This window comes from Ambystoma mexicanum, chromosome 6q (assembly GCF_040938575.1).
Source record: "Ambystoma mexicanum isolate Mex_15411 chromosome 6q, UKY_AmexF1_1, whole genome shotgun sequence".
Classification (NCBI taxonomy): domain Eukaryota; kingdom Metazoa; phylum Chordata; class Amphibia; order Caudata; family Ambystomatidae; genus Ambystoma; species Ambystoma mexicanum.
The window spans coordinates 456456786-456482932 of NC_090937.1; the positions used below are offsets into that span (position 1 = coordinate 456456786).

General features: G+C 44.9%; 1 protein-coding gene across 6 annotated transcripts in view; it reads right to left on the reverse strand.

Annotated features, from left to right (window-relative positions):
* The window catches only part of AIMP1 (aminoacyl tRNA synthetase complex interacting multifunctional protein 1), a 324905-nt gene that overhangs the window by 47948 nt on the left and 250810 nt on the right, over positions 1-26147 (reverse strand). For all 6 annotated transcript variants that reach the window (XM_069630939.1, XM_069630941.1, XM_069630943.1 and 3 more), the window contains 2 exons: positions 8837-9045; positions 4457-4625 (listed from right to left, as the gene is read on the reverse strand). In XM_069630939.1, coding sequence (XP_069487040.1) covers positions 4457-4625; positions 8837-9045 — 378 coding nt within the window. The remainder of the gene's footprint in view (positions 1-4456; positions 4626-8836; positions 9046-26147) is intronic.

Below are 26147 nucleotides of genomic sequence, written 5' to 3' on the forward strand. Positions count from 1 at the left end.
ATTTCAACATAATGAATCCTACATCATGGACAAAAAGTTAAACTGTGCATCTCATGTGCAAGTGAGATTTGCGGTGCGCTCACTCCTTGTACCACAGCGGTAGCTCCTGCCTACTGGGTGACGGGTGACACTGAGGAGCTGGTTTTAGCTCCAGCACTTTGAATCTTAATTTCGAACCTTGACATTGAAGTAAGGGCAAACTCTATAAGGTCTCTTATGTACGTGGGTTTTTATAGTAAGGGAGTTTTTAGCCTCAAAGGATTGATCATAGCATATAAGCAAAAACATTCCTCTAATTTATGGTACTGGAACGGACAGATTTTAGCTGGTTGAAAACGAAGAGAAGACTGCTTTTGGAGAAGCTCTTTGGGCTTCCGTGAAGGTATTCATGTACAGAGCACAAGACTGGAATTAGAATAAGTCTCATTGATCACGCAATCCATGATCTGCTGTGGGGTCCTTTATTTACAGGTACTCAAATCGTTGGTAGGTACAAATATGTGTTATACAAAACATTATTGAGAAAAATAACAGAATATTGAATAACTATTGCAGGGTCAGAGAAATATTTTGACAAACGGGATAGTGGGTGGTTTACAGGAAACAGATACACTGGTAAAACAATTGAACCTTAACGCTTTTGATTGGAAATGGCTTTTTAACATGAAGTACTTAAAAGAAAAAAGTATGCATGATTGCATTACTAATACATTCATATACTCAAAGCCTTAAACAGATTCCCTGATTGGATAAGTACACTATTCGTGATGTGTCAGTGTTTTAGGCTGTCACATAGGGATTGTGAGAGAACAAAGAATATTTAAGTTATGTTTAAAGACAGGCAAAATTGAAACGCTTAAGCACCTAATCCCACACTGTGTCAAATTGGAACATTTGCTTAGGACATTAACAAATTAGTAAATGGAATTCTTTTTTTAAACCTTGCTTAGCAGGAAAACAGATCTACTTAAGAACTGCAATAGCAAAATATTGTTTATAGTTTACTATTGTAAACAAAGTTAAGGTCATGATAGGTTGTCTAATGTATAACCATGTTATTGAATTGATAAGTAATGCACTAGTTTTAATAGGAATTGTATATGTTGAGGCCATCCAATATTTATTGATTAATAATATATATTTTATATGATTGTCTTTTTATCATTGTTTTATAGAAGGTTTTATATTAAACTCTAACAAACCACAGGAAATAAAATGGTCAGACTACTAGGAACATTTTAGACAATATAGAAACCAAAATGATGCGATTCATCGGAGGAATCAGGAGATGAAATTACATGTTCAGACATTAATTCTTCTGTGTTCACATACTCTAATCACTTCTACCTGGGATCTTGACAAGTTTTCACTCCCCAGACTCCCATCGTTCTCAGAGTATGCTGAGCACTTCGAGAAAGGCAGAAAATTCAGGCAAATCTGACCAGGTCTTGCAGCCGATGGCTGACGGGGCATCAAGATAGCCAGCCGAGGTAGCCAACAAAGAGGAAGGTTCCCTCAGCAGGAAAATCGAACATTGAGCCTATGCTGCCGTTTTGGTAGGGTGATGGGTCTTGTCCAAAACCTCTGACTCCCATCAGCTCATCTGGACTAGTTTAGTTATGGGTGCCCCCCCTCCTCAAGCCCCAAATCCGCAGGACCACTTTAGACTCACCACCTCACCCACTTCCCTCCAAGCTGGTTGTAGGCCCCCAATGTAACCTGCTTCCCACTCTGGACACGTTCTGGTTCTGCCCCTCCTCATGCCTTACTATTATCGGCAGGTTCTAAATCTCCCTCCACTGCCCTCTGGGCTGGGTCTGAGTCCACTCTGAATTTTGATTCCACAGTAAATATATTATGTGACATGTATATGGTGCCTTACTGTCAGTGTCATGGCCTCAAAGTGCTTTGAGTTATTTAGGAATTCATAAGACCGCAGTCTGAAAATTACATAAGAATGTACATTACCTTGCAGGAAAATAATTACTTTGGGAGAGATGACTGGTAATAAAACATTATATGGAACAGTTATTATTTGTTGTGAGGGGAGTATTGTGTGTTTGATTGTGTATGAGATGTGACTATCCCAAAGGAACTGACTGCAGTTTAGTGCACACCTTTTATTGGCATGATTTCTTGCCAATCGTGGATTGCCCTATTCCCCCCCTACTTGTTCCCCTCTAGCCGCCCCCACTTCCCTGCTCTTCCTACCCAGCCCCGCTACATGTACTACCACTGAACACAAACTGCAACCCCTTGGTCTGTCCCGTTAGTTGCTTCCCTACAATTGGCTTTATGAAACATACATCCATACAACACTGAATGTGACCTAGTGGACCATTCCATCATGTCCACCAGGTTAAAGTAAGTTGCAAAGTTCTCTCCCTTTGCTACCGAATGGGTCACCTAATTTCTTTGCAATTGTGAAAGCAGGGTCTTCCTTGGTGAGGCTGAATCCTTGCCCATCAATGTTGACTGTGGTGTACTACAAGGTGCATGCACTTCGCCATGCCCTTATAATATTTTTACTGCCCCTTTGTTTGCTAGACTGGCTCATGAGGGTGTGATATTTACGAATTACGCCGACGACATGCGATGTGTTATCCCCTTGACTGGGACTCATGATCTAGATGAAATAGAGATGAACAAGACATTTGCTCTTATCGAGTCATGGATGATTCAGAATAAACTAGCCATCAATAAAGATAAAACTGAGTTGATGGTGATTGGGTCAACTCACATGCTACAGAAATTGGGCGCTGCCTATGAAAGCTTTCATTTAGGTGCTAAAAAAATCGTTTCATTGATGAAAGTTAAAACCTTAGGAGTAATATTTGATCAGCAACTCACTATGAAGCCCCACATAAGCAGTCTAGTATCATCTTGTGCATATTACATAAAATTGCTAGCTCATCTAAGACCCCTGATCTCCCAAAACACAAACCATTGCTAGAGCAATCATAGGGGCCAAAATTGATTATTGCTCCAGCCTGCTTATCAGTATTGATAATACTACTCTGAATAGGCTCCAAGTCTGTCAGAAATGAGCTGTAAGAGTGGTAACAAGGCTTAAGCGCAGAGACCATGTTACAATGGCTCAACATACTCCTCATTGGTTACCGGTCGAATCTAGAATTCGTTTTCGAATCTTGACCATCATACAAAAGTGTAGATTGGGAAATATTCCCAGATATCTACAGCATCTTCTGGTCTGAAGATCTTATGGAAGATCACTAAGATCGAAAATTCAGAACCTCTTAACTACACCCAAATTTAGAACTATGAAAGCATCCAATACAGCTTTTTTCGCAATTGCCCGAAGGTCTGGAATGACCGCCATCCAGACTTGAGAGGCTTGGAATGCAAAGAGACTTTCAAAAAGAAATTGAAGACCAATCTGCTTACTTAATTAAGAACTCCGATCTCACCCAGAATTTAACTCTGATATAGGACCTTAGTGCTTAATTGTTATTTGTTTTTTATGTCTTATTGCGCCCTCAAGGCCCAGGGTCCATGGCTGTGCATAATACATTTCTTAAAAGTAAAAAAAACAAAAAATAAACAGCGCTGTCCCCTTCTTCAAGAGCGCATTAACTGCATAGCTCAAGGTTCTTGTACAGGGGGCTGTGTGTGTTACAGAACTCCTCACATAAGGTCATGATATACTTGCTGGCAGGCTGAAGTTGCCTAGGAGGTTAACAGTGGCAGATATATTTGGGGAAATTGTTCAGTTTACTGGACATCCTGCTCTTTGTACAGCACTGAATTGCACCAATAAAATGCAAGGTGCCAAACCAATTTGCCAACTGTCATAAAATAGGTCAATCCATGGTAGTCCGAATATATCGCACTAAATCACTATGAAGTGAATGTTGTGTATATGGCAAGGGCAAGAAGCAGGGCTGCCTCCCCCCTGAAGTGGACAAAGGGAATTTGCTTCAAAACCGACTGAGGTAAGTCACCTTTCCCTTAACAAAAAGACGGGCAGGATTTGAAAACACTGACAAATCTATTTCAAGATTGAATCATGAATCAGGCAGCTTCAACAGCACAAGTTCATTCCCTCCTAGGCGTATTAACTTCCAGCATCTCTGAATTAAAAAGCACTCAGAAATGGGTTTGTTATAGTCACTGTTCATCCTATGTACAGTATTTTCTTTATCAATCACCTTCTGCTATGAACAATAAAATACAAACAGTAGAACACACTTCTCAAATAATAAATTAAGCTATCGCAAGTGAAGTGCTGTATTTCCATAAATAAGTATAATGTCCATTTCCATGCCCTTAAAATATAGCAAACATATGCTTGTGCATGCAATAAACAGGTTCAATGTTTGATGAAGAAAGAGTGAAAAGAGTGAGGGTCAGGGTGGAATTACTATACATGATTTACATTTGCAACATTTCTAATGACAGCTATTTTTATTATATAATGCAAGCAAGGCCTACTTACCAGGAAATGCCTGAAAAGTGACTCTGTCACCAGGCACTGACCCGCTGGGGGGATCCAAGATTTCCACCTTGTCTGGCGAACTTGCACACATCACCATTGCTTGCGACACCACTCCCCTCATTTTGGCAGGCTTTAGGTTACAGAGCATCACAGCCATCCGGTTCTGCATCTGCTCAAAAATTACAACATCTTAGAGCCCAAGCAGAATTGTTTTTTGCGAGTGGTTCTGTCCTCATCAGAAAGCAATAGATACAAAAGAAAGACATTTTCATTGCAACTGAAATCTTAAAGTGAACAAGTGTCAAACTGATATCGATTCCCCGACCCATAGAGATACAGCCTTCTTTAAACCTGGCTTAGAGATTGAAAATCAATGGTCAAATCATGGCTAGGTCTGGGTGGGTGTGCATATGAGGATTAGTTGGTCACAGTAAGGGAAAAAAACGATCAGTCCTGAAATTATTTCAACTAATCATTGACCCTGTTGATTAAGATCAACTATGTAGCAACTGTAGAGGATTACAAATGGTTCATGGACCAGTTGAACTTCCACTTCATCTGGTATTTGAACATCTATACATACAATTGGCAGGGGTCTAGCTTAGATGTTCTAAATTAGCACAATGCAAAGCCATGTTTGCTGAAACGTAACACAGCAAGGAAGGAATAGTTTGCAAATATCTCATTTTTGGATAGTTCCAGCCTGCTACTGAGTTTTACTACAGTCCACCAATGGAAGGACTGAAGAAGACTCACTCTTAGGTGTACAGGGCTCAAATTCCTAGGTTTGGCTTGAACTGCCCAAAAGGTTTGGTAGCAACAGACAAGCAGCCAGGCTTAGTCTAGGAGGGAGAAGGGCTGTATTTGAATACAAAGATCTATGAGCACGCCGCAAGCCTTGCAAATTCTTTAAAATCCCACTAGACCTGTAGGGCGAGTTCCTTCGTTTTTACATACTCAACCTAAGAGAAATGCACTTGCCCCAAGGTGACTGGTGACAAAATATTTACCAGTGCTTTTTGTAAAATGGTGCATGTCGCCATAAGCACACTTCATATTTGGTGCAATGCTGTCAATCATGCACAGTGAAACTTGATTTGCCATTTACTGCAAACAAAGTGCGTTTGAATAAATGAAAAATAAGTTGCTAACATCACCATACACGCCAGCAAGGTCGATATCATGCAAATGGTACTCGTCCTTCATAAAAACTACTCGCCAATGCGAGTGGGCTAGTAGATTTTGCAACCCCACACACCTATAGTCAAGGAACCACTTGCACACTGTAGTTATATAAAAGAAATATGCTTATTTAATATGTATACTAGGCAATGTTAACTTCAAAGTAAATCAGGTAAATTAAAACAGTTCACACAGATACTTGCTATAGCAATACTCATTTCATACAGTAAACCTTTCGATAATAATCAGGTAAGTACACAAGTAGTTTCAAGTTAGCAAATCGTACATTAACCAACATTTACTGAATTAGCAAATACTGGTAGGTTGACAACTCTAGGAAAGCCTTATCTTTGGAAGTCCAACTCTATCCGGGGAATGAGTGTCTCAAAAAAAATGAGAAAGGGGCACTGGGGTCCCAGTGACCCTTGGGCAGCAGAACAAAGGAAGGCATACATTGTCACAGTTATCAAATAGCAGAAGAAGCATTTTCGTAATAAGTAAGCAATGGAAGTTGATACAAAGGGTTCAGGGGAGCTGGGTATGCCACCTGAAGGATTTCAGACTCTAGGACGGCTGTCCTTAGGCCGGAGAGAACACGGTTAGGTCGTCCACTCCAACATGACTCAAGAAGCTCAGGAGGAGCAAACAGCAACACAAAAACTGCCTAGGTAAGTACCCAGGATTTAGACAGTACCTTCATTGATGAAGAACGATGTCACTGGCAGGTCTCCCAGGTAAAGCGACAGCAGCTCCGGTTCGGGTATCTGGCCTTGGTTGCTGGATGAAGAACCTTTGGCGGGAGCAGATGATCCGATGCCCAGAAGACTATCTTCACTGCACTTGGATGTGCAGGCTTGACCCAGGCTTTGCAGCAGCGACACTTGTCACCCAGCAGACATTCTTCCTTTGCTCGGTTCCCGAATCCTCAGAGGGGACGTCTACGATCAGGATGGAGTCTCTATAGCCCAGACGGTTGCCCACAAGTTTGCAGCCGGAACCGTGCTCGATGAGACGATGCACCGCAGCAGTGGCAGAGGTCCCAAGGTATTCAGGTTTTGCAGGCCTGGATGATCGCAGCACTTCACGGGATGCCTCAAACTGTAGCTGGTCTTGAGACTGGTTAGGCCCACCAGTCCAAGGAAGGAAGTCGTCCAGCCTGGACCTTCCATGTCGCACAGAAGAAAGAGCTGCAGCGGTCACTCAGTCAGCTTGGCGGTCGCTGGACGTGGTTGCAGATGTCCTTCTTCTGAATGTTTCTTACAGTGGTCTACTTTGGCTTCAGCATCCAGATCCTCGCCTTTTTTGCAGGAACCAAGCCAATCAATGCAATATTCAAACTTTGGGTGGTGGCCGTCCCAACGGTACAGCCAGGCACCCAGTCAGAGCTGGATCTAAGCAGACATAATGGAGGACAAAAACCTGAGGAGTTTCGTTGTCCTCCCAGCCCAGACACACGGACGCCTCCGGGCGGGCTTCTCAATGGAAGCCTGTCGAAGACAAAGGAGTGAGCAGGACACCCCGTCCCCCTACCTAAGTTAGCAGAGGAAGGCACAAGAAAGGGTAAACCATCGTGAGTAGGTGAAAAAAAAAAAGGACTTTTCTCCGCCCCTCGTCACTAACCTCCTCTTCCCTTCTCCAAAGACCTTGCACTGCCTCCTTCAAAGGTCACTCGAACGAAAACTACTGCCAAAACCTCCTACAAAAGAACGTGGCAAACGTCTCTTCTCAACATTAAGGTCAGAATTTTGTTGCAAACAATGAATTAAGTTTCGATGAAAAGACAATATTTGGCAAGACTTACAGAATCTACTAACAAAAGTCACGAAATCTACTAAACAGCATACGACTCCATTGCTTGATAACTTTTTGTGGTAAAAAGGTCAGCAGACTGACATTACTTCAAACATGGCAGGAACAGATCCGTGGTCGTGTGCATTTCTGTGCAGAGGAGATCTGGCCAAGCGTTTGGGCTGGACTACTCCCATTGGTGGCATTACCAGAATTTATTTGGATATGGCTGCTCTGTTTCCTTAATGGTGCAACAGGTGAAAATAGGATGACGTGGAAGATGCCCTGAGCAATAGCAATGGATAGGATTAGGTCATAGCGTTCCATTTATCAATTTTTGGTTTATATCACTGCAAAGACTGACATTTATTGCACTCGCATGAAAACAACTGTACAGCTCTTACTGCAAGGACAGTCAAATGCAAGAGGTACAAGTACATTGACAAACTGTTTCTCGTGTATGCCACACAATGGACAAGCTTTTCTTAATTTTAGATTCACCATGCCGAACATATGGGGGATCATAGACCATCAATGTTTACCTGGGGGGGAAGGGGTTTGTTGGAACCTGTTGGAAGAACAGGGGTAATTTTCATTTGCAGTTTGATTGTTCGAGGGTAAAAGACTTCTGGATGGGGAGTTCTGGATGGAAATTATTTGGGCACTGGTAGTCAAGAGAGACCATACTAGTACTTCTGCAGAAACTGAAGGCTGGCCTTTCACTTGGTCAAGAATGCAGTTGGGCGAACAGTGTTTTGATAGGGGCCAAAAATCAGCTTTTGAGCCCCTGGAAGATTAGGAATAATCCAATGTTGGGGACTAGACTGCAGACCAGCAGACCCTATCAAAATTCGAAAACGTAATGTACACACCACTTGCAAGGAGAGCTCTCTACTTGGACATGTGGTCACCATGTAATAGCTTTCATGCGTAACATATGTGGAAGCGATAAGCGTTCTAATGTGATCCTTCATTGAGTCATTGCAAATGTGTTTTAGGGTGTGCAGGTCCTTTTGTTTTGTACTGTGTATTGCTAGTGTGCTTGTTACATGGTTGCAGTATGCTTGCCCTTTTATTAATGCTTACCCCATGCTGTGAGGTTCTCCTACTTTTAGGAGAGTGCACATAGAGGAGTGTGCAATAGTAGGATGAGGGTACGGTCAGGTTTGCTGGGCAGGAGTGGTCATTGGAAGTTGACAAAAGGCTGCAGCTCTAATAGCTTTTCTTTCCATCTATAATTTTATTTGCTCTCATACTCTATCGTTTTCCACGTGTTTTTCTTTTTTTGGGTGGCATGCTTTGTGTTTCTTCATAAGCCTTGTTGCATTGCTTGCTCTGTTTGTGCTAGCTTAGAAATGGGCAAATACATTTAAAATATCAAAACAACTTTTGTTTAAAGAATTTATATACCTGTTCTAGAGGTACATGCTTCACCAAGCCGCTGACAACCGTTCTGGGGGCAGATTCACCAACGTCCACCTCTTCTACATACAAAGAGTCTGCGTCAGGATGTTTTTTGGCTGTAACAATGCAACCAACTCGAAGATCCAGCCTAGACACATCCACGGGTTTCGAATCCTCATCCGAAGGAGTTGGTGGTTTCTTTTCCTTTTTCTCTGCTGAAGGAAGCAATAACTAGGTAAGGAACAGCGAAGGCCACTTGCTCCAGCCACCTCCTGAACAAACATAGGCACATGCCAAATACTTGGATCTTGAATAATTATGCAATCTAATTATCTTGTTAAATACACACACAAGTACATTCCCAAATGCAATGGATTAGTACTACGTTTACTTTTCATCAAACAGTAGGTCATGGAGCGATGCAATTAAGATTGCTTCAAGCTGTTCGTCTCATCTCTCCCTCCTGCAACCCAAAGTTCACTCACTCTACATTTCAATAGTGGAGGAAACTTTACATAATTGAATCCAAAGTATACTTTGCAAGGCACCATAGAAACTAGAAAACAAGTAGCATGCTTGGCTTGTTGCTGTGAATGGAAACAGAACATTCTGCCTGGTGGAAGGACTGAGCAAACAGCCACTTCTATAGCCAACAAAAAACATTCTTCCTCCAAACCCTTCAATGACAAGTACAAAAATAGAGACATGATATATAGTTTTAGGACTGATTGCAATTTGACTTTTACATTTTGTTTTGGTTTGTTTAGAAAGCTATTGTCTAACAATTCCAACCTGTCCAGAACTGAAGTTGATTAATGTTTTCATGAAAAGTGTTGTTAGGGTAAACATCATACAACAAAACATGTCAGAGGTTCACTGATGTCAAGCCAAATGATGTTCTTAAACATTTTCCCAATGTCTCGTTTTATAAGCGAAGGTTCTTTCCAAAGGCTGACTGTTGTGTGTGCAATAACCACTAAAGAGTGGAAAGGCTGCGGTTTGAGATGGTCAAGAGGGAAGCAGCACTACACATTGTTATAGGGTAATGCAATAAGGCAAGAAGAGCAGCCAGCATTGACCGGATGAAGTTTGTCCATATCAGATGGACATATAGGTGGTTTGTGCAGCATACATACCTGCTTTCGTATCCATTCTGGCGCTCAAGAACAAAGAGATTAATGACATGTTTTGGTGGGATGGAGGGGGTACTTTGGGATTTATAAGTCCCTCCTTTATGGTGGTTTTATTTAATAGTTTGAGTTTCAAATCAGCTCAGAATTACAAAGGCTGGTTTAGATAGCAAGAATGGTACAGGAAGGAGGGTAACAATAAGGTCATGATAGATGGGGAGCACCTTGAGTTTCATATGCAAAACAGCAGGTTAAGTTACTTACCCGTAACTATTGCTCTCCAGCATGGGTCTGGCATGGATTCACATGCTCATGATATTCCCAGTCAGGCTGGGAATCCTCGGTAAAAGAAAAAACAGTTTCACTTTCATTTAAAAAGTGCATTTCTCCTCTAAACCAATCACTGTTCTCTGGGTCATACTGCCCCCATCCAATGACAGTCCTCTCCCTTAGCCCCTCCTCTGGCAGCCATCTTCAGATTTGGTAAGCCTGTAAAGTGGGAGTATGACCAAGAAGAGCCGCAGAGGGGTCAGAGGGAGGGTTTGCATGTGAATCCATGCCAGGTAAGTAACTTAAACCTGGTCTGGCATGGATTCACATGCTCATGAATAACCAACACATAGCAGTACAACATTACACAACCACGGGAGGTGGCAAGGTTTAACAGAAGCAATACATTCTTACCTCCGGAACAGTTTCACCTCCAGGGAACAGGTTGCATAGCACTGCTTGGCTGATCCTGGACTCCTCCCTGGAATCCCTGTCGGCGTAGTAGAACTTTGTGAAGGTGTGTGTGGACCCCCACGTAGCAGCCCTGCAAATATAACGATGGGGCACACCAGACAGAAACGCCGCCGTCGCAACGATCGCTCTGGCGGAGGGGGCTCTCGGACAGACGGGCAGCCGTCAGTTCGCCAACCGATGACAGTGTGTGATGCAGCCGGAGACCCATCTCGAAATAGAAGCCTTGGAACAAGATCGTCCCATGGTTCACAGGACCAAAGTTCACAAACAGTTGTGAAGTCTTCCGAAAACTCTTTGTGCATGTCACATAGAAGTTCAGGGCACGAGCAACGTCCAGCGAGTGCAAAGCCCTTTCTAACACCAAGGGTTTTGGAGGAAAAAAAAACAACACAGGTAACACCAAAGGCTCGTTGAGGTGGAATTCTGACTGAACCTTCGGCATGAAAGAGGGATGCGTAAGCAGCACCATCGTTGATTCATGGAAAGCCAGGTATGGTTGCTTGCAGGATAGGGCCTGGATCTCATCTACCCTTCTGGCAGAGATGATGGCCACAAGGAAAGCAGTTTTCCATGAGAACTTCAGAGAGGCCTGATGCATAGGCTCGAGCCACGTTCAAGTTCCCACGCCGGGGCAGGAGCCTTCAACTGCGAGAAAGATCGAAAAAGTCCTATGAGAAACTCCTTGATGAGTCGGTGGGACCAAAGTGAAGATCTTCCTGGAGACATGGTAGCAGGAGATAACCGCCAGATGTACCTTGACAGAGGCATGCGCCGGTCTGGCCTTGGCCAGTAAGTATGGCAGGACCTGCAGGGCCGTAACCCTCAGAGGGGTAATCTTCTGAGACCGGCACCACGTAGCGAAACACTTCCACTTGTGACCGTAGCACTTCAAAGTCGACAACGCACTGGCCTTGGCGAGGACCTCTGTGCAGAAGTGCAGTTCCCTGCTGAGGGAGTCTGCAATGGTTTTCCTTACTCCCTCCAGGTGGAGAGGGACGATGAACATCCCCTGGCTGAAGGCCCAGCGCCACAAGTCCTGCGCTTCTTTGGAGAGTGCTGGGGATTGTGTCACCTCCCTCCACCCACCCCCGCTTCCTGATGTCATCTCCAATTCTGGGAGAGTAATTCAAACAGCATTTATAATGCAATGTCAGCTACTTGCCATTTCAGACATGGGTTTGTTCAACGAGAGATCTCGGTTGAAAGTTACACCCAGATTTGTAACTGAGAATGCCAGTGTTTGTTTATTTGTTTGTTTATTTATTTTATTTGTATAGCGCTCCAGTCCCAGGGGTATATGGGCGCTCAAGGATATGGCTACAGGCATAGGTGAATACATTGGAGCAGTTGTGCAGCATTTATACAATTTACAAAAATACAGTTAATGCAGATAGCAAACAGACAATATGATGGTGATGGGTTTAGGACGCTTGGCCTGATCATCAGGATGGTTTTGGTTCTAGATGGCCGCAGATCAGGATTTCCATTTCCCTTGTATTTAGATATGATGGACTTCCATACATTCATGATTGAACAGCAAATCTATAGTTTTACACCATCTCTCCTGTTGATTTGGTTGGTGAATTTAATATTGTGGTCCAGTGGGAATGGTTTTGTGTAGAACCGCCGAGTTATCCTTTGATGAATAGAGGATCTGCTTTGTCCTTGCAGAGAAAGTAAAACAGGTCTAAAGTTTTTCTATGGAAAAATAACAGTCTTGATGAACTGTTATTTTTAAAACATTGGTTTTGGAACATATAAATAAAAAGAACATTTTTTTATAAGAATTCTCTGTGCTTATTAAATATTTTTAATGTATTAACATTTTCTATAGACCTCATGCCATACAGAGCGCTCAGTGTGTCGCTAGAAAATCATATTGCATTCTTTCTTAGATATTTGAAACAGTTCGCTTGAGTGTTCAAAGCAGAAGCACCTTAAATGCTTCAAACATTTTCAACAATCATGCACAAACAAGTGACTATTTTTAGATGATTGCATAGTTCATTAGAATCTATTATCAAACATTGATTACACATATTTAGATTGGACCTTTGTGATGGATTGGTCTTTTTAGAGGTCAAAGACTTTAAAATCTCAAAAACAAATATGTCAAAGAAGAAAGACAAAAAAGAAAACACGAAATCCAATATCTATGTGGTTGGTTTGGACAGTCGGCTCAGTGCTGTAGGATGTGTCAAGGCTGTAAAGGATGATCAAACGTCAATTTCAAATAAGCATGCATTATTTAGTCAAAGGGTTGCTTACAAGAAAAACAGGAGGTTATAATTGAGTGTTTATTTAAATGGGATTGTATTTAGTTCTCCATTAATTTATTTTGGAATATGCTTTACACAGTTTGGGTGGGCCTGGTCTTTGTGAGATACACATCTTGTGAATGGCGAGCTTGTCTCTATTTGAGATGATCTGGGTTGACGAGTGCAGGACACACCATAGCACTATTCATACAAAAAATGTGTCTAGCTAGCTACCTGGGAAAAAGGGCAGGGGCTCAAGAGGGTTGTCAGGTGCATTTGGTAAGAGTGCAAGAGCAGGATACCCGGTCAGTAAAGACTCAAAAAGGTATATTTGGGGATTGACTGAATGCCTACGGAATCTGCATCTCAAAGTCTGATGTTACCATAACAGCATAATTTATTTTCATGTTTATATAGCGCTACTTGCCCGAGGGCCTCAGAGTGCACACAAAGCGGACAAGACAAACAACAATGGCACAGGAGTCAGAGGGTAGGGGGGTGCCAGGGGTAATTACTTAGGAAGGGAGTTGAAAATGAAGGTCTTCAACCTTTTCTTGCACTTGGATGTCGTTCCAGTTCTTTTTAGAGCCAGGGGAAGGGCATTCCAGGTTGCGGGTACTAGGACATCAAAATAGGTTCCTACAAATTTGGCAAGCCATTATCTAAGCTGCGCCAGTCTGGTTTGATCCTTGGATCGAAGGTTGCATGTGGGCACATATGCCTTCAGGCAGTCGCTCAGAAATGTGGGGCTTCGAGGCTTAGACACTTATGGGTCAGTGTGAGGATTTTGTGGGTGTTGTGATGCTTTACGGGCAGCCAGTACAGTTCTCTTCTGGCGGAGGTGGTATGGGCATGCTCGTACTGCTCCATTTTCAATAACTTGTAATGCAGAGAATTTGTGTTGGAGGAGCCACTCAGAAGACTATTACATTAGTCCAGGAGGGAATTGACGAAAGCAGAGGCCAGGAGGGACGCGTTCTTGTGGGACATAAAAGGGCGGATGTGGTCTAGTAGTTTATTGATGAAGCCACAAGAGGCCCAAACCTGGGCAACGTGATGGTTCATTGTCAGCTCTGCATCCAAGGTTACGCTGAGCGTCTTCACCTTTTTTGCCACTGGGATGATGCTGTTGGCGATGGCAAAACATTTATATTCGGGGTCCAGTTTTTTAAGCTTGGGGCCCGAAGCAACATTCAGCAGGCTGGGTTTTATCGGTGTTAAGGGACAGTGTTGGCTACCATCCAGGCCTGGATGGCGGAATAGATGGTGTGGATGGCCAAGGAGTCCTGTGAATGGGAACCCAAAAGTTTCATGACAACCTGGGTGTCATCAGCATAGTTGGTATATAGTACACCCAGGCCGTCGAGAAGCTTCTGGAGAGGGAGGATGTATATAACGAATAGGGATGGTGAGATACAAGATCCCTGCGGTACTACGCAAGTGATGAGTGCCGAATTGGAACTGGCGGCGTCGATGGCTACTCTGCCATTTCGGGGGCTGAGAAAGGAGGCCACCCATTGTGCGGCTAGCCTGGAACAGCCCACCAGAGATTCTAACCTGTCCACCAATAAAGCATGATGGACCAGGTTGAATGCGGCAGACAGGTTAAGTAACATCAGGAGGGCTGGCTGACCTTGGTCAACGATATTGGACAAGCTGGATTTCAGGTCTAGCATGGCGGTCTCGGTGCCATGTCTGGTTCTATTCTTAGAGAGGCACAGCTACACCCTACTGATGAGGTTCAACCAGACCGAAACACGTGTCTGGGGTTGCTGTTGGTACTCTTGTTCAGAGGAGAATTGCCTAGCATTTCGGTGCTGGACTGCCCTAGGGCAGGACAAAGACTGATATGTTTGGGATATTTCTTCTCTGTGAAACATAGTGAGCTAAAGACTCTGGGTAAGGCTCTTGTAACCAGGACTCATGTCTGGCAGAGAGTCTCCCAGGACCCCCCTTGTTATCTGAAGCCAGATTGACGTGCTCCAGGGATATTGTTCTCCTCAATGAATTTCTGGTATTCAAGTTGTGCAACCCTATCCAGAACGTTGAGGAAAAATGGCATGTTGGTAATGGGTTGATAGTTTCTTTTTGACACGGGGTCGAGATTATCCTTTTTTCAGCAGGGGAGTGATCCATGCCTCCTTGAGGAGAGACGGGTAAGACCCCTCGGAGAAGGAGAGGTTAACCAGCTTTGTTAGCCATTGACTCAGGATGTCTAGGCAACCTATCAATAGTCTTGATGGACAGACATCACCCAGGCATGAGGTGGGTTTCAGACTGGCAATGATCTGGGAGACCTCAGTCACGGCTTTGGGTGAACTGAAAGGCAGGTCTGGCCTTTGCCGATGGCGGGCTGGGCTGAGGTGGTTTAACAATCATGTGCTCCACAGGGTTGGGGGAGCTTCTGATGTCACCAATGGCCTGTTGATGAATTTCTGGGCACCAGTTGGAGTCCTTTGTGGGGGCGGTCAGAGGGCTGGGCTTCCCCCTGAACTCATTCAAAAATGTAGAATAGCTCCTTGGAGCTGGATTTAGCCTGCAAGATCCTGGTGTTATTGGAGGAAGCTTTGGCATGCATGATGGCGGCTGTGAATTCATTAAGACATGCATTACTTACCGTAAAAGCATTTCTGATGGTTGTATCTGCTTAGATTCACATGCTGTGCATATGGTAAGACATCCAGTTGTAACCGCAGAGAATTGCATCTTGTCTTTCGAGAATCGAAAGGGGACATTGACATGGGCGTGCCTGTAACACTATCCCTACGGGACGTGTAGTGTACCCAGGATCACTCAGGTGTCGAGGTCCCTCCGATTGTATTTTTTCTGCCAAGAGGGAACCTTATGACTATCGTGAGTGATTACAGAAAAGAGAGACAGTGGTAAGACGTTCATGTTCCTTTCATCCGAGCGGGGAGGAAGGGTGGGCGCATGTGAATCTAAACAGATACAACCATCAGAAATGCTTTTACGGTAATTAATGCATGTCTTCTGATGTTTGTTAATCTGCTTAGAATCACATGCTGTGCATAGACTAGCAAGCAGTACCCGGAGTTGGAGGTGAGTTGTGAGAAGCAACAGTAGTGAAAAGATGTCTTAGTACTGCCTGTCCCACCTGAGAATCGGACCTAGAACGAGTGCCTAGGCAATAGTGTTTTGTAAAGGTGTATACAGAACTCCAGGTTGGCGTTTTGCAACTGGACTCAAGGGGAACATTTGCAATGAATGCTATGGACGCCCCAGTGCCTCGAGTGGAATGTGCTCTAGTCTTGAAGGGCAGCTCTCTCTTAGCAAGAGTGTAATGCATTTGACAATCCTACTAGAGATAGTGGATTTGGAGACTTTGTCTCCTTCTCTTCCTGCAGCCACCGAAACGAAAAACTGATTAGTTTTTCTAAGTGGTCAAGTTCTTTCCATGTAGAACATGACAGCTCTGTGTACATCCAGTGTGTGCAAGGTTCTTTCTATTTGGCTTGAAAGATTCTGAAAGAACGTTGGAGGTTCTATTGACTGGTTCACATGGAACTTGGAAATTAATTTAGGCGCAAACCTAGGGTGATTGCGCAGAACCACCTTATCTTTGTGAACTCTTACAAAGGGATCTAGGATCAAGAGCGCTTGTAGTTCCCTTACCCTCCTAATGGAGTAAATAGTATCAAAAAAGCAGTCTTATAGGTGAGGTCTTCAAGACTTGCCTTGTGCATGGGCTCGAAAGGAGACCCCATAAGCCTAGTCAATACCACGTTTAGGTCCCATCCGGGAGCCGGGTTAGAAATGGGAGGGTGAATTCTCTTCACTCCCTCCATGAAAGCTTTAATAACTGGTATCTTCCACCATGCAACTTTCTGTTGCGATGTAGTGTAGGCTGAAAGCGCAGCTAGGTGCACCTTTATGGAGTTAAAGATCAGGCCTGAGTCAAGTCAATGAGTTGAGTATAAAACAATGTGTGGGAGAGCAGTTAATCGGGTTTATAGTCAAATGTTCGAATACATAGTTTCGAACTACAATACATTCGAACCAAAGGAATCGGGGGGGGGGGGGGGGAAATCGAATGCAAGTTTTTTTCAGGGGGTGGGGGAAACATTTTTCCCATTCCAAACCCCAAAAAAATAAATACATTAAAAAAAAAAGCATTCCAACTTTTTTTTTTCTATCCTTTTGGTACAAATGTATTATATTCGACCCTTTTGTATCCGAAATAATGACTGGACACCGTTAATCAGGTTAATGCTCTTTGAGTTGCACCAGATGACAAACCGTTTCCATTTACTGCAATAACAGTATCTGGTGCTCAGTTTTTTCTTGCCTCCCTGAGAATGTCCATACATCTTTGAGGGAGTTGCAGATGTTCAAACTCTATGACCTCAGGAGCCAGCCCGCTAAGTTCAATGTCTGTGGGCATGGGTGAAGCGTCTCCCCTCTGTCTTGCGACAACATGTTGTACGGACAAGGCAGTTTGACTGGAGGAGACAGGAACATCTCCATCAGATGAGCGAATCAGGGTTGGCGGGCTCACATGGGGGCCACCAGTATCATTGTGACTGGTTCCTGGTGCATCTTGTGCACAATCTTGTTCAGAAGGCGGAATCCGGGGGGCGGAGGGGTTAGGCTGGGGGTGGGGACAAGCGCAGACAAACTTCCCTGACCATGTTATCCAGAGTCTGTTCCCCTTGGAACGGTTCTGGGGGTACCTGGAGCCTTAATCTTGGCATTGAGCGTTCTCCAGAGTTGCCAACAGATCTATCTCTGGGAAGCCCCATTCTGCGAAAAACTTTGGAGACAATGTCTCTGTGTAATCGCCATTTGTACTCCCTGGGCAACGGAAAGTCTCTGCCGAGTGCGTCTGCCAGAAGATTGAGTTCCCCTGGAGTATGTTGTGATAACAGGAACATGTTCCGTTTGAGAGCCCACTTCCAAATGTTCTGACACAGTTTGGACAGCCCTGGAGAATGAGTGCCCCCTTGTTTGTTTAGATAGTACATGGCCGTGGTGTTGTCTGCGAGTATCAGGATCATCTTCCCCTGCAGTTGTGTCTGGAAAGCCTTCAGTGCTTTGAACACTGCCAATAGTTCCAACAGGTTTATGTGGTTGAATGCTATGTCTGACGACCAAACTCTGTGCGTTGTTTGTTGAAGCAGGTGAGCTCCCCACCCTGTGAGCGACGCGTCTGTGGTTAGAGTGGCTTCCACTGCAGGGGTGGTAAAGGATTTCCCTTTCAAGAGGTTGTTCCTCGACCACCACTGCAGCGAGAGAACGAGGGCCGGCGAGACAACCACTAGATCGTCCCACTGTCCGCTGGCCTGACACCACTGGCTGTTGAGCAACTCTTGCATTGGGCACATGGGTAGGCACGCGTGAGGACCCAAGTAGATACATGACGCCATCATTCCTAGCAGTCACACAGCCTTGCATACAGTCATCTCTCGACTGGCTACATACTGAGGGATCTGAAACAACATGTTTTGAACCCTCTCCTTGGAGGGGAAGACAAGGCCGTCCTTTGTTCGAATTAGAACCTCTAGGAACTGTTTGACCTGACTGGGGTCTAGGCTGGATTTCTTCTCGTTGATCGAGAATCCCAGACTGAATAAAAGATCAATCGTCTTTTGGGTATTTGACAGACATGTTTCGTAAGAGTCCCCTGTTATGAGCCAGTTCTCGAGGTAAGGATAGACCGGGATGGATTTTCTGCGCAGATGTGCTGCTGTCCCCGCTAGTACTTTTGTAAATACCCTTGGTGCAGATGCTATGCTGAAGGGTAGTACTTTGAACTGATAATGCTGGTCTTATATCATAAATCTGAGGTATTTCCTGTGCGCTGGCAACATTGAAATATGAAAGTATGCATCTTTCATGTCCAGGGTTGCCATGTAATCTCCCTGTGGTAACAGTGTAATTACTTCCTGCAGTGTGACCATGCAGAACTTTTGTGATTTTACAAATTTGTTCGCTGAGCGCAGATCTAAAACAGGGCGCACGGTAGGATCCTTTTTGGGTAAAAGGAAGTACACTGAATAAATATCTTCTTTTACCTGTGACAGAGGTACGATTTCTATGGCTCCTTTCTCCTGTAGTGTCTCGACTTCCTGCAGAAGAATGCAAAGATGGTCTGGTGTCAGTCTTGCTCGTGGATGTCTGAATGTTGGGGACCGGTTGAACTCTATACAGTACCCGTGGGCCACAGTCTTTAGCACCCACTGGTCTGTAGTTATCCCTCCCATGGCTAAAGGAACAATGTGAGCAAGCCCCCGAGCGGGAAGGCATGGGAGGGGACCAGAATCTTAGGGTCATTTGGAACCTGAGGCCGGGTAACCTCTGGGTGTAGAGTTCCGGCCTCTTCCTTTGCCACGGCGCTGACCGCTTTGGGGATACGGGGTAGTGTATCCGCTATTTCCCCGTGTAGGATTCCAATTGTTTCCCGATGAGTATTGTTGTTGAGGGAAGCGTTGGCCACAAAAAAGGCGTTTCGACCCAGATCCTCTTCTTGTAGAGGGTCTTTGTGCAATCTGGTCCAGCGGTTTTTAAGGTCTCGTGCTCCTTTTTCGCAGTCTCGAGAGCCTCATCGACCACCTTCCCAAACAGATTGGATTCTTCCACTGGTTTATCAGTGACGCTTGCGTCTCTGGCTTGAATCCAAAGTTCCGTAGCCACGCATGTCTCTTCAGGAGTGTGTCCTGAGCAAGGGATCGACCAGCCGTTTCTGAAGAATCCAAGGTATTCTTAAAAATGCTTTGGTTCACCTGTCTGCCCTCATTGACAGTGGTGAGGAGACAAGTACGTAGGGGTTCTGGAACCTCCTGTATGCCTTCCTGTAGTAAGGACAGATTTTGAAGGAACTTTTGGGTTGATATCACTTAGAACCCCCACAACCTGATTAAATGCAAAAATGTGCACTGTCGCATTGGTGTGCCATAGAACGGAGACTTCGAGTTCCTCAACTCCGTTTGTTTAATTAGGAAGCCAGGCTGCTGTGGTCACACCTTATTACTGTGCCAGAAAAAAATTATGCTGGAGACTAAGTCCAATTGCTGTTGTGTGATGAGGAAGTTTAATTGATCTGCCCTATGGATTACACGTGTTTCGGCAAGGTGCCTTTCTCAAATCAGGGCTTATCCAACTTTATTTCTCTTGATCATTACTGGAAGTGTAATAACAGGGATCAATCCAAACTGCAAATATCATTGCCGCGTCCCCCGTTCAAGCGAAGTGTTGCTGTGGTCCTGTAGTAAGGTCCACTGGGCATCGGCGTAGCTGGCCAACAATGTATTGTTGTTGGCAATGCACGTTGAGAACGCTGCTGCGACCGTGATCCTTTTCCCAAGAGCGTAAAGTAGTTTACCTTCCTTATGAGGGGGTGCTTCGCCTGTTGACAAAGGGATCCCTGCCCGCTTTCATGTAGTAGTCACCACCAGGGAGTCTGGGGTGGAATGACCTCTGATATACAGAGGGTCTGATGGAGAAGAGCAAAAGAGTTTTTCTATTCGTGGATTGACACCTTGTGAGAGCAGGTGTTGATAAGGAGGGCGCCAGACGTTTTTTGATTGAATTGATGAGGGGAATAGCCTGGCTGGCCGGCGGTTTCTCCTTAAGGATGTCCTCCACGAAGTCAGCTTCGGGAACTGCTTCATCTGTAGCAATTTTAAAATGATCAGCTGCTTTACGCAACATTACGTTAAAAGTCAACTGTTCCTCCACTGGCGAGGGTTGTTGCCTAGTGGGAGTGGACTGGGGAGAGCCCAGAGACAGAGCATCAGGGTCTTGATGATCCGGGGACTGCCATGGTTGAGGGTCACCCACATCTGGGTTCTCTTCCCAGCCCTCTATGGGATCATGCATGTCCTCGGGGTTGATGAATTCTTCATCCGGAGTGTCAGCAGGAATGTCATCCTCGGTTAGGTTGTAATTGTATATATCCTCTCCTAAAGAGGGGTCAAAAAGTCTTGTAAATTTAGCTTTGGGGTCCAGAGGGCTCTCATCCCTTGGCCTCCTTGGTGTAGGTTGTTCTGAACGAGAAACAAACCTGTACAGACTTTCCATACAGTTCTCAAACTTTTCTCTAGGCCAAACCGAGGACCTAGAATTGTCTAGAGGAGGAAAAAGGTCCTGATCGTGTTCATCTGTCGAAAAGTGTCGAGATTTTCGTCTCATCGTCGAAAAAAGCCCTTCTTCGCCCTCAGAGAACTCCTACAGAGGTGAGACGTCTCTGTGCCTCTCTTTCGACTTATGGGTGGGTTCCGGTACCCCCCCCCTTAGCCATCCTTTGTTTTCGATGGCACGGTCGCTAGGCGCATTTGCGGCTGCGGGTAGGGCCGACGATCCTGATGGTCGGCGGGTGTTGCGGGAGCTTCCGGTGTACCCATTGGTGCTGAAGTCTTCTTTCGACCTGGCCGAAGATTGTCTTGGGGTTATGTGTTTTGTACATGTTTGTCTTTGTCACCAGGGTGTGACTTCCCCATAGCAGTGCCTAAGCCGTGCCAAGCGGGGCCGGGGACAGACTATGCGGAACGCAAGTGTTCCGTCGAAGGGCAAAAACCTTCAGTTTGGAGGTATGATCGTAACTCTCACCGTCGTCACATCCCGTGGCTGCAGCAGCGTGGGAAAATTCAGCCTTCGACATAACGTAGGCCGCCCACCGCTTGACTCTACGCTCCTTTGATGTCTTAGGACGGATGAGCTTACAAGCCGTGCATCCTTCCTTGTGATTGAGGGGCAAGCACCGGTTACACCGTCTGTGCCTATCTTTACAAGGGAATTTGCTCCTACAATTAGGGCAAAACCTAAATGGAGTCCTCGCCATAGCTGAGGATGGGTAGAGTGACAAAGACCGAAAGGGAAAGAGGAAAGAAAGGGAAAGGCATTCTCAATTTGTATAGAAATGTCCACCCCAACCCCACTCTCCCTATTGTATAGGCCGGCGGAAGGCCCGGCCACGTGGTCGGCAGCGCCGACTGGATAACCGTCCGTCGAGTTCTTGAAGGTCTTCGGCAGAGGTCGCTAACAGCCGTCGAAATAAGAGACAGATAGGGTGATTTGGATATTTTATACAATTATTCGACCAAAGGTCGATAGGACAATAAGCAAAGTCTTTGACAAGCTCCGCATCATAGAGACCAGTATGCTGGCCGGAGAAAAACAATCCGAGGGACCTCGACATGTGAGGGATCTTGGGTACACTACACGTCACATAGGGATAGTGTTACAGGCACGCCCATGTCGACATCCCCTTTTGATTCTCGAAAGACGAGATGCAATACTCCGCGGTTACCACTGGATGCCGAACCATATGCAAAGCATGTGATTCTAAGCAGATTAACAAACATCAGAACAAGGAGTAGTTTATAGAAGGCTAGCATGGCAGGCGAAGGGTTCCTACACCACTCACGCTCGGCAGTCCTCTTCTTGTGCCCAAGATTAAGGATGGGGTCATTAAACTAGTTCTTGTGCTTTTACTGCTTCATGCGCCTGCTTATGAGGGGGCCTAAGTAGTTAATGGCCCCTTACTGTCCATCAGTAAGATGTTGGGCTAAATCATGGGCCATACTATGGTCATCAAGACACCCGAACTTCGAACGGAGCACGGATGATAGCTTAAGAGGGGTGATGTTCTTCAGATTTCTGGTTGTTTTCATTTGTCTCCGGTTAACATCAAGTCTGGGAGGGGAGGCAGGGATGCCAACACAGAGCAACAGGTAGTGCTCAGACTAGGCACAAGGGCCTATGACCAGGTTGAGGACAGGGAGTTGATGGCATAAAACCCAGTCAAGTGTATGCCTCCCAATATGGGTGGGTTCTTTCATCCACTGCAGGAACCCTATGGCATTCAGGGATGCCAACACGAAGGAGGCAGCACTGTCTGCCAGTTTGTCTGCCCAGTGGTTGAAGTCTCCCAGTATAATGATGGGGGATTTAGCTTTAATGATTTTATTCAGGAGATTCAGGAGCTGTTCTTCAAAGAGAGGTAGGGCACTTGGAGGTCTATATATGATAACAATAGTCAATGAGACATTGTCTGTGATTTTAGGTTTGACTACTAGGCTCTCGCAGTCATCGGGGGACTCGTGTGCTGAGAAACGACAGCTGAGAGAGGACAATGTAGCTGGCTTTTAAATAGAAGCACTACTCCACCACCACGATGACAACCATGGTCAGCCAGGAGGATTTGATAGTTTGAGGGAATCGCAAGTGCTGCTTCAGATGGAATGGCTTCATTGAGCCAGGACTCCATAACTGCCAGGAAATCGGGACTGGACTTGGTCAGTAAATCCTCTATCTCAAGCCTGTGTTGCTTAAGGGAACATGTATTGTGGAGGGAAAAATGAAGAGGAGAGTCACGCATGGGAGTTTTGCAGATTTCTTATCTGGCAATGAGCTGTGGCGATCCACCTCTTGCGTTTTCCCACCAAACGTACACAAATCAGTGTGCACTGGACTTGTCATCGTGTTGGGAGGGGGCATGGAGGAGTTGGCGAGAACCTGCCTGTACTCCTCTGGCAGCTACTGACTGGGCTTGCAAGGAAGGACTTGGGGGTCAGGAATGACTCACTAGGGTTATTCGAGCCGCCAAGTATGCCACCGGCGGCGGTACAGACATGAGGCTCCTCAAGATGGTTGTATTTTGCTAAGATAGCTGCACTTTTACTCTGGTAGTTGGAAGCGTGGGGCGGGCACACACTTTCCGCTGAGCAGAGTTAGTTAATTACTATGTGTATGTCACGCAAGGCAGAGACTGGGTATCAATTCAAGCCAGTAGGACCTGGTAACAGTGGTGCTGGAGGAGGGGGACCAAGAGGGTCCTCTGTCCGTTGCAACCAGACTCAAACTAGCGACAACTGGCCACTCCAAACGCGCCGGTGCTAACGCGCCGCTGATGTGATTTAGAGAGCCAGTGTTGCTGGGAAATGTAGTTCCAGAGAACTAAAATGCTCAGAGGATGCTGGGGAGCAAAGGGTGCGCTGCTGCTCATGCAGTATAGGCGCAGCGAGGGAAAATGAGCGAGCAAAATCTTAAGTACCCACAAAGTCAAAGCTAGATGTGCCCGGATGACAAGTGCACAATAGGAATTTCAGAGCCTGTACAGTAAATACAGAATGATGCAGTCCTTACTGCTTGGACAGAGAACACACCTAATAAGTAAAACTAGCGTTCACCAATGCCATTTCAAAAAAAGACACACTGTACTCTCATACAACACGCATTCAACCACATATGCAAGATACATTCAAAGAGTACCTTAATGCTTTTGTTTTTTTAAAAACATTGAGGTGAAACCATAATTATTCAAAGCTTGAACACACTTTGGTCATGTCTCTATCATCTTCGTCTCTGTTACTAGCTAGGATGAGCATCAGCACTCCCTCCATCTGACTCTTTTAGGTAATGTACAGAGGAAATGAAAGTGTGGCTCATGAGATGTCCGGGAAACATGCTTGCATGATATGCCAGTGCACACACATATCCCTGTGACCACACATACACATTACTGTTACTCTTAGAAAAGAAGGAAAACGCAGAATTTGCAATGGAAGTGCATAATGGCTTGTTAAAGAATAAAGCTCGAGTACAAGGTGCTGCCACAAAACCTGAGCAGTGCAAGAAGCCTGTACTACTTCTCCTATATACTGTAGTGGTTTAGGTTTATTTTCACTTAGGACGAGCAAACCACAAAATAAATTACCTCTTGCTGCTGGAAACCACAGATCAAGGGTGGCAGTTCACCCAGAAATATAGTGGTTAAGAAAGATGAATCTGGTTTCAGGAGAGTTTTGGCACAACAGTGTTTCCAACTAAAAGGTAGACCAAACTCACTAAAGTGAAAGTAAATGCAGACCAGTCAAGTTTAACAAGAGAGGAGGATGGCTGGTAGTGAAGTACAGGTAGACCCAATATTTACCCCTACACAAATACATCACCACCACTATATACTGAAAAACATACTTTATTTATAAAATCACACATAGAATATCTGTAAGGTCAAATACGTATTTTGGGAAAACACAGTGTAGGTAAAAAAAACTATAATGGCCAGTAAAGAACCTACTGGTGATAGGTACTACACATACAGGATAAAGGGGTGGGAAGAAATGGTAACCATAGATGAAGTAAAAGAAGACATTAATATAGTCATAATCATGACCCAGTATGCCACACATGAAAGTCACACCAAATTCCTACATTTATAGTACATTTTGATATTCATGATGCAAAAGTACAACATATAATACGCATGGCACCTAGAGGGAGAAAAAAGGATTAATACTTAGCCAACAAAGCCCAGAGCACCACCCAAATTTAAGATACATTTAGATTGACAATTCCAAACCCATAAGGCCTTGTTACACTCCAAGAAATTGGACATAAAGTAACCAGTAGTGATACACAACAACTTTTCACACTTCAGGAAACAGAATTGTAGTACAATTGACATTAAATCAGGGGTATTAAATAGGCATTGGTAGAAAAATCCAGAAAACCAAGAGGGACCTAGGCAAAATGTTAAATGTCCAAGAAAGTACCTAAAAAGTCACTTTAGTAGAGTTTTCCAAGTTGGTAAAAGTGTCCCAAAGGAAATAATAGGAGAGAGTAAACGAGAGCAGTTGTGGTTATGGGGAAAATAAATGTTCTACCTCACAAGTGCAGATAAGACAGCACCCGACCTAGGGGCACCAGTGAAGGCCCTCTCGAAGAGCTCCAGTTTCAGGTTCCAAAATAAAAAGCACCAGGAAGATGAGAAGCCAAGCAGAATTTGGTAGAAGGGGACCTGCAGGAACAAACCACCACAAACCAAGGGAACCCATCAGGGTTAGCTGGAAGAATAACCCACTAGCACATGGCCCAGAGACAAGTACTTCGTGCACCAGTTTTGAAGAACATAAGTCGGGAATAGTGAACCCACCCGGTGAGTAGAACTCTTCTGTTTCAGGTCGAGTTACAAGATCCGGTCACCCAGGGACTTGGACCCTGGACCGACAACAACCCAGAATACCCAAAACAAGAACAATCAGCCTTCCCACAAGGATGACCCAGCACACACACACAGGAAAACAGGTGAGGAAGACCCCAGAAAGACAAACCCGATCAAACAGATCCAAGCATCTCATGAGATCAACAGGCAAAAGGGGGCAGTCAGCCAGCATACAATGGTCTCGTGAAGGATACTGAAGAGGAGACCAGGAAGGCCCTAACAAA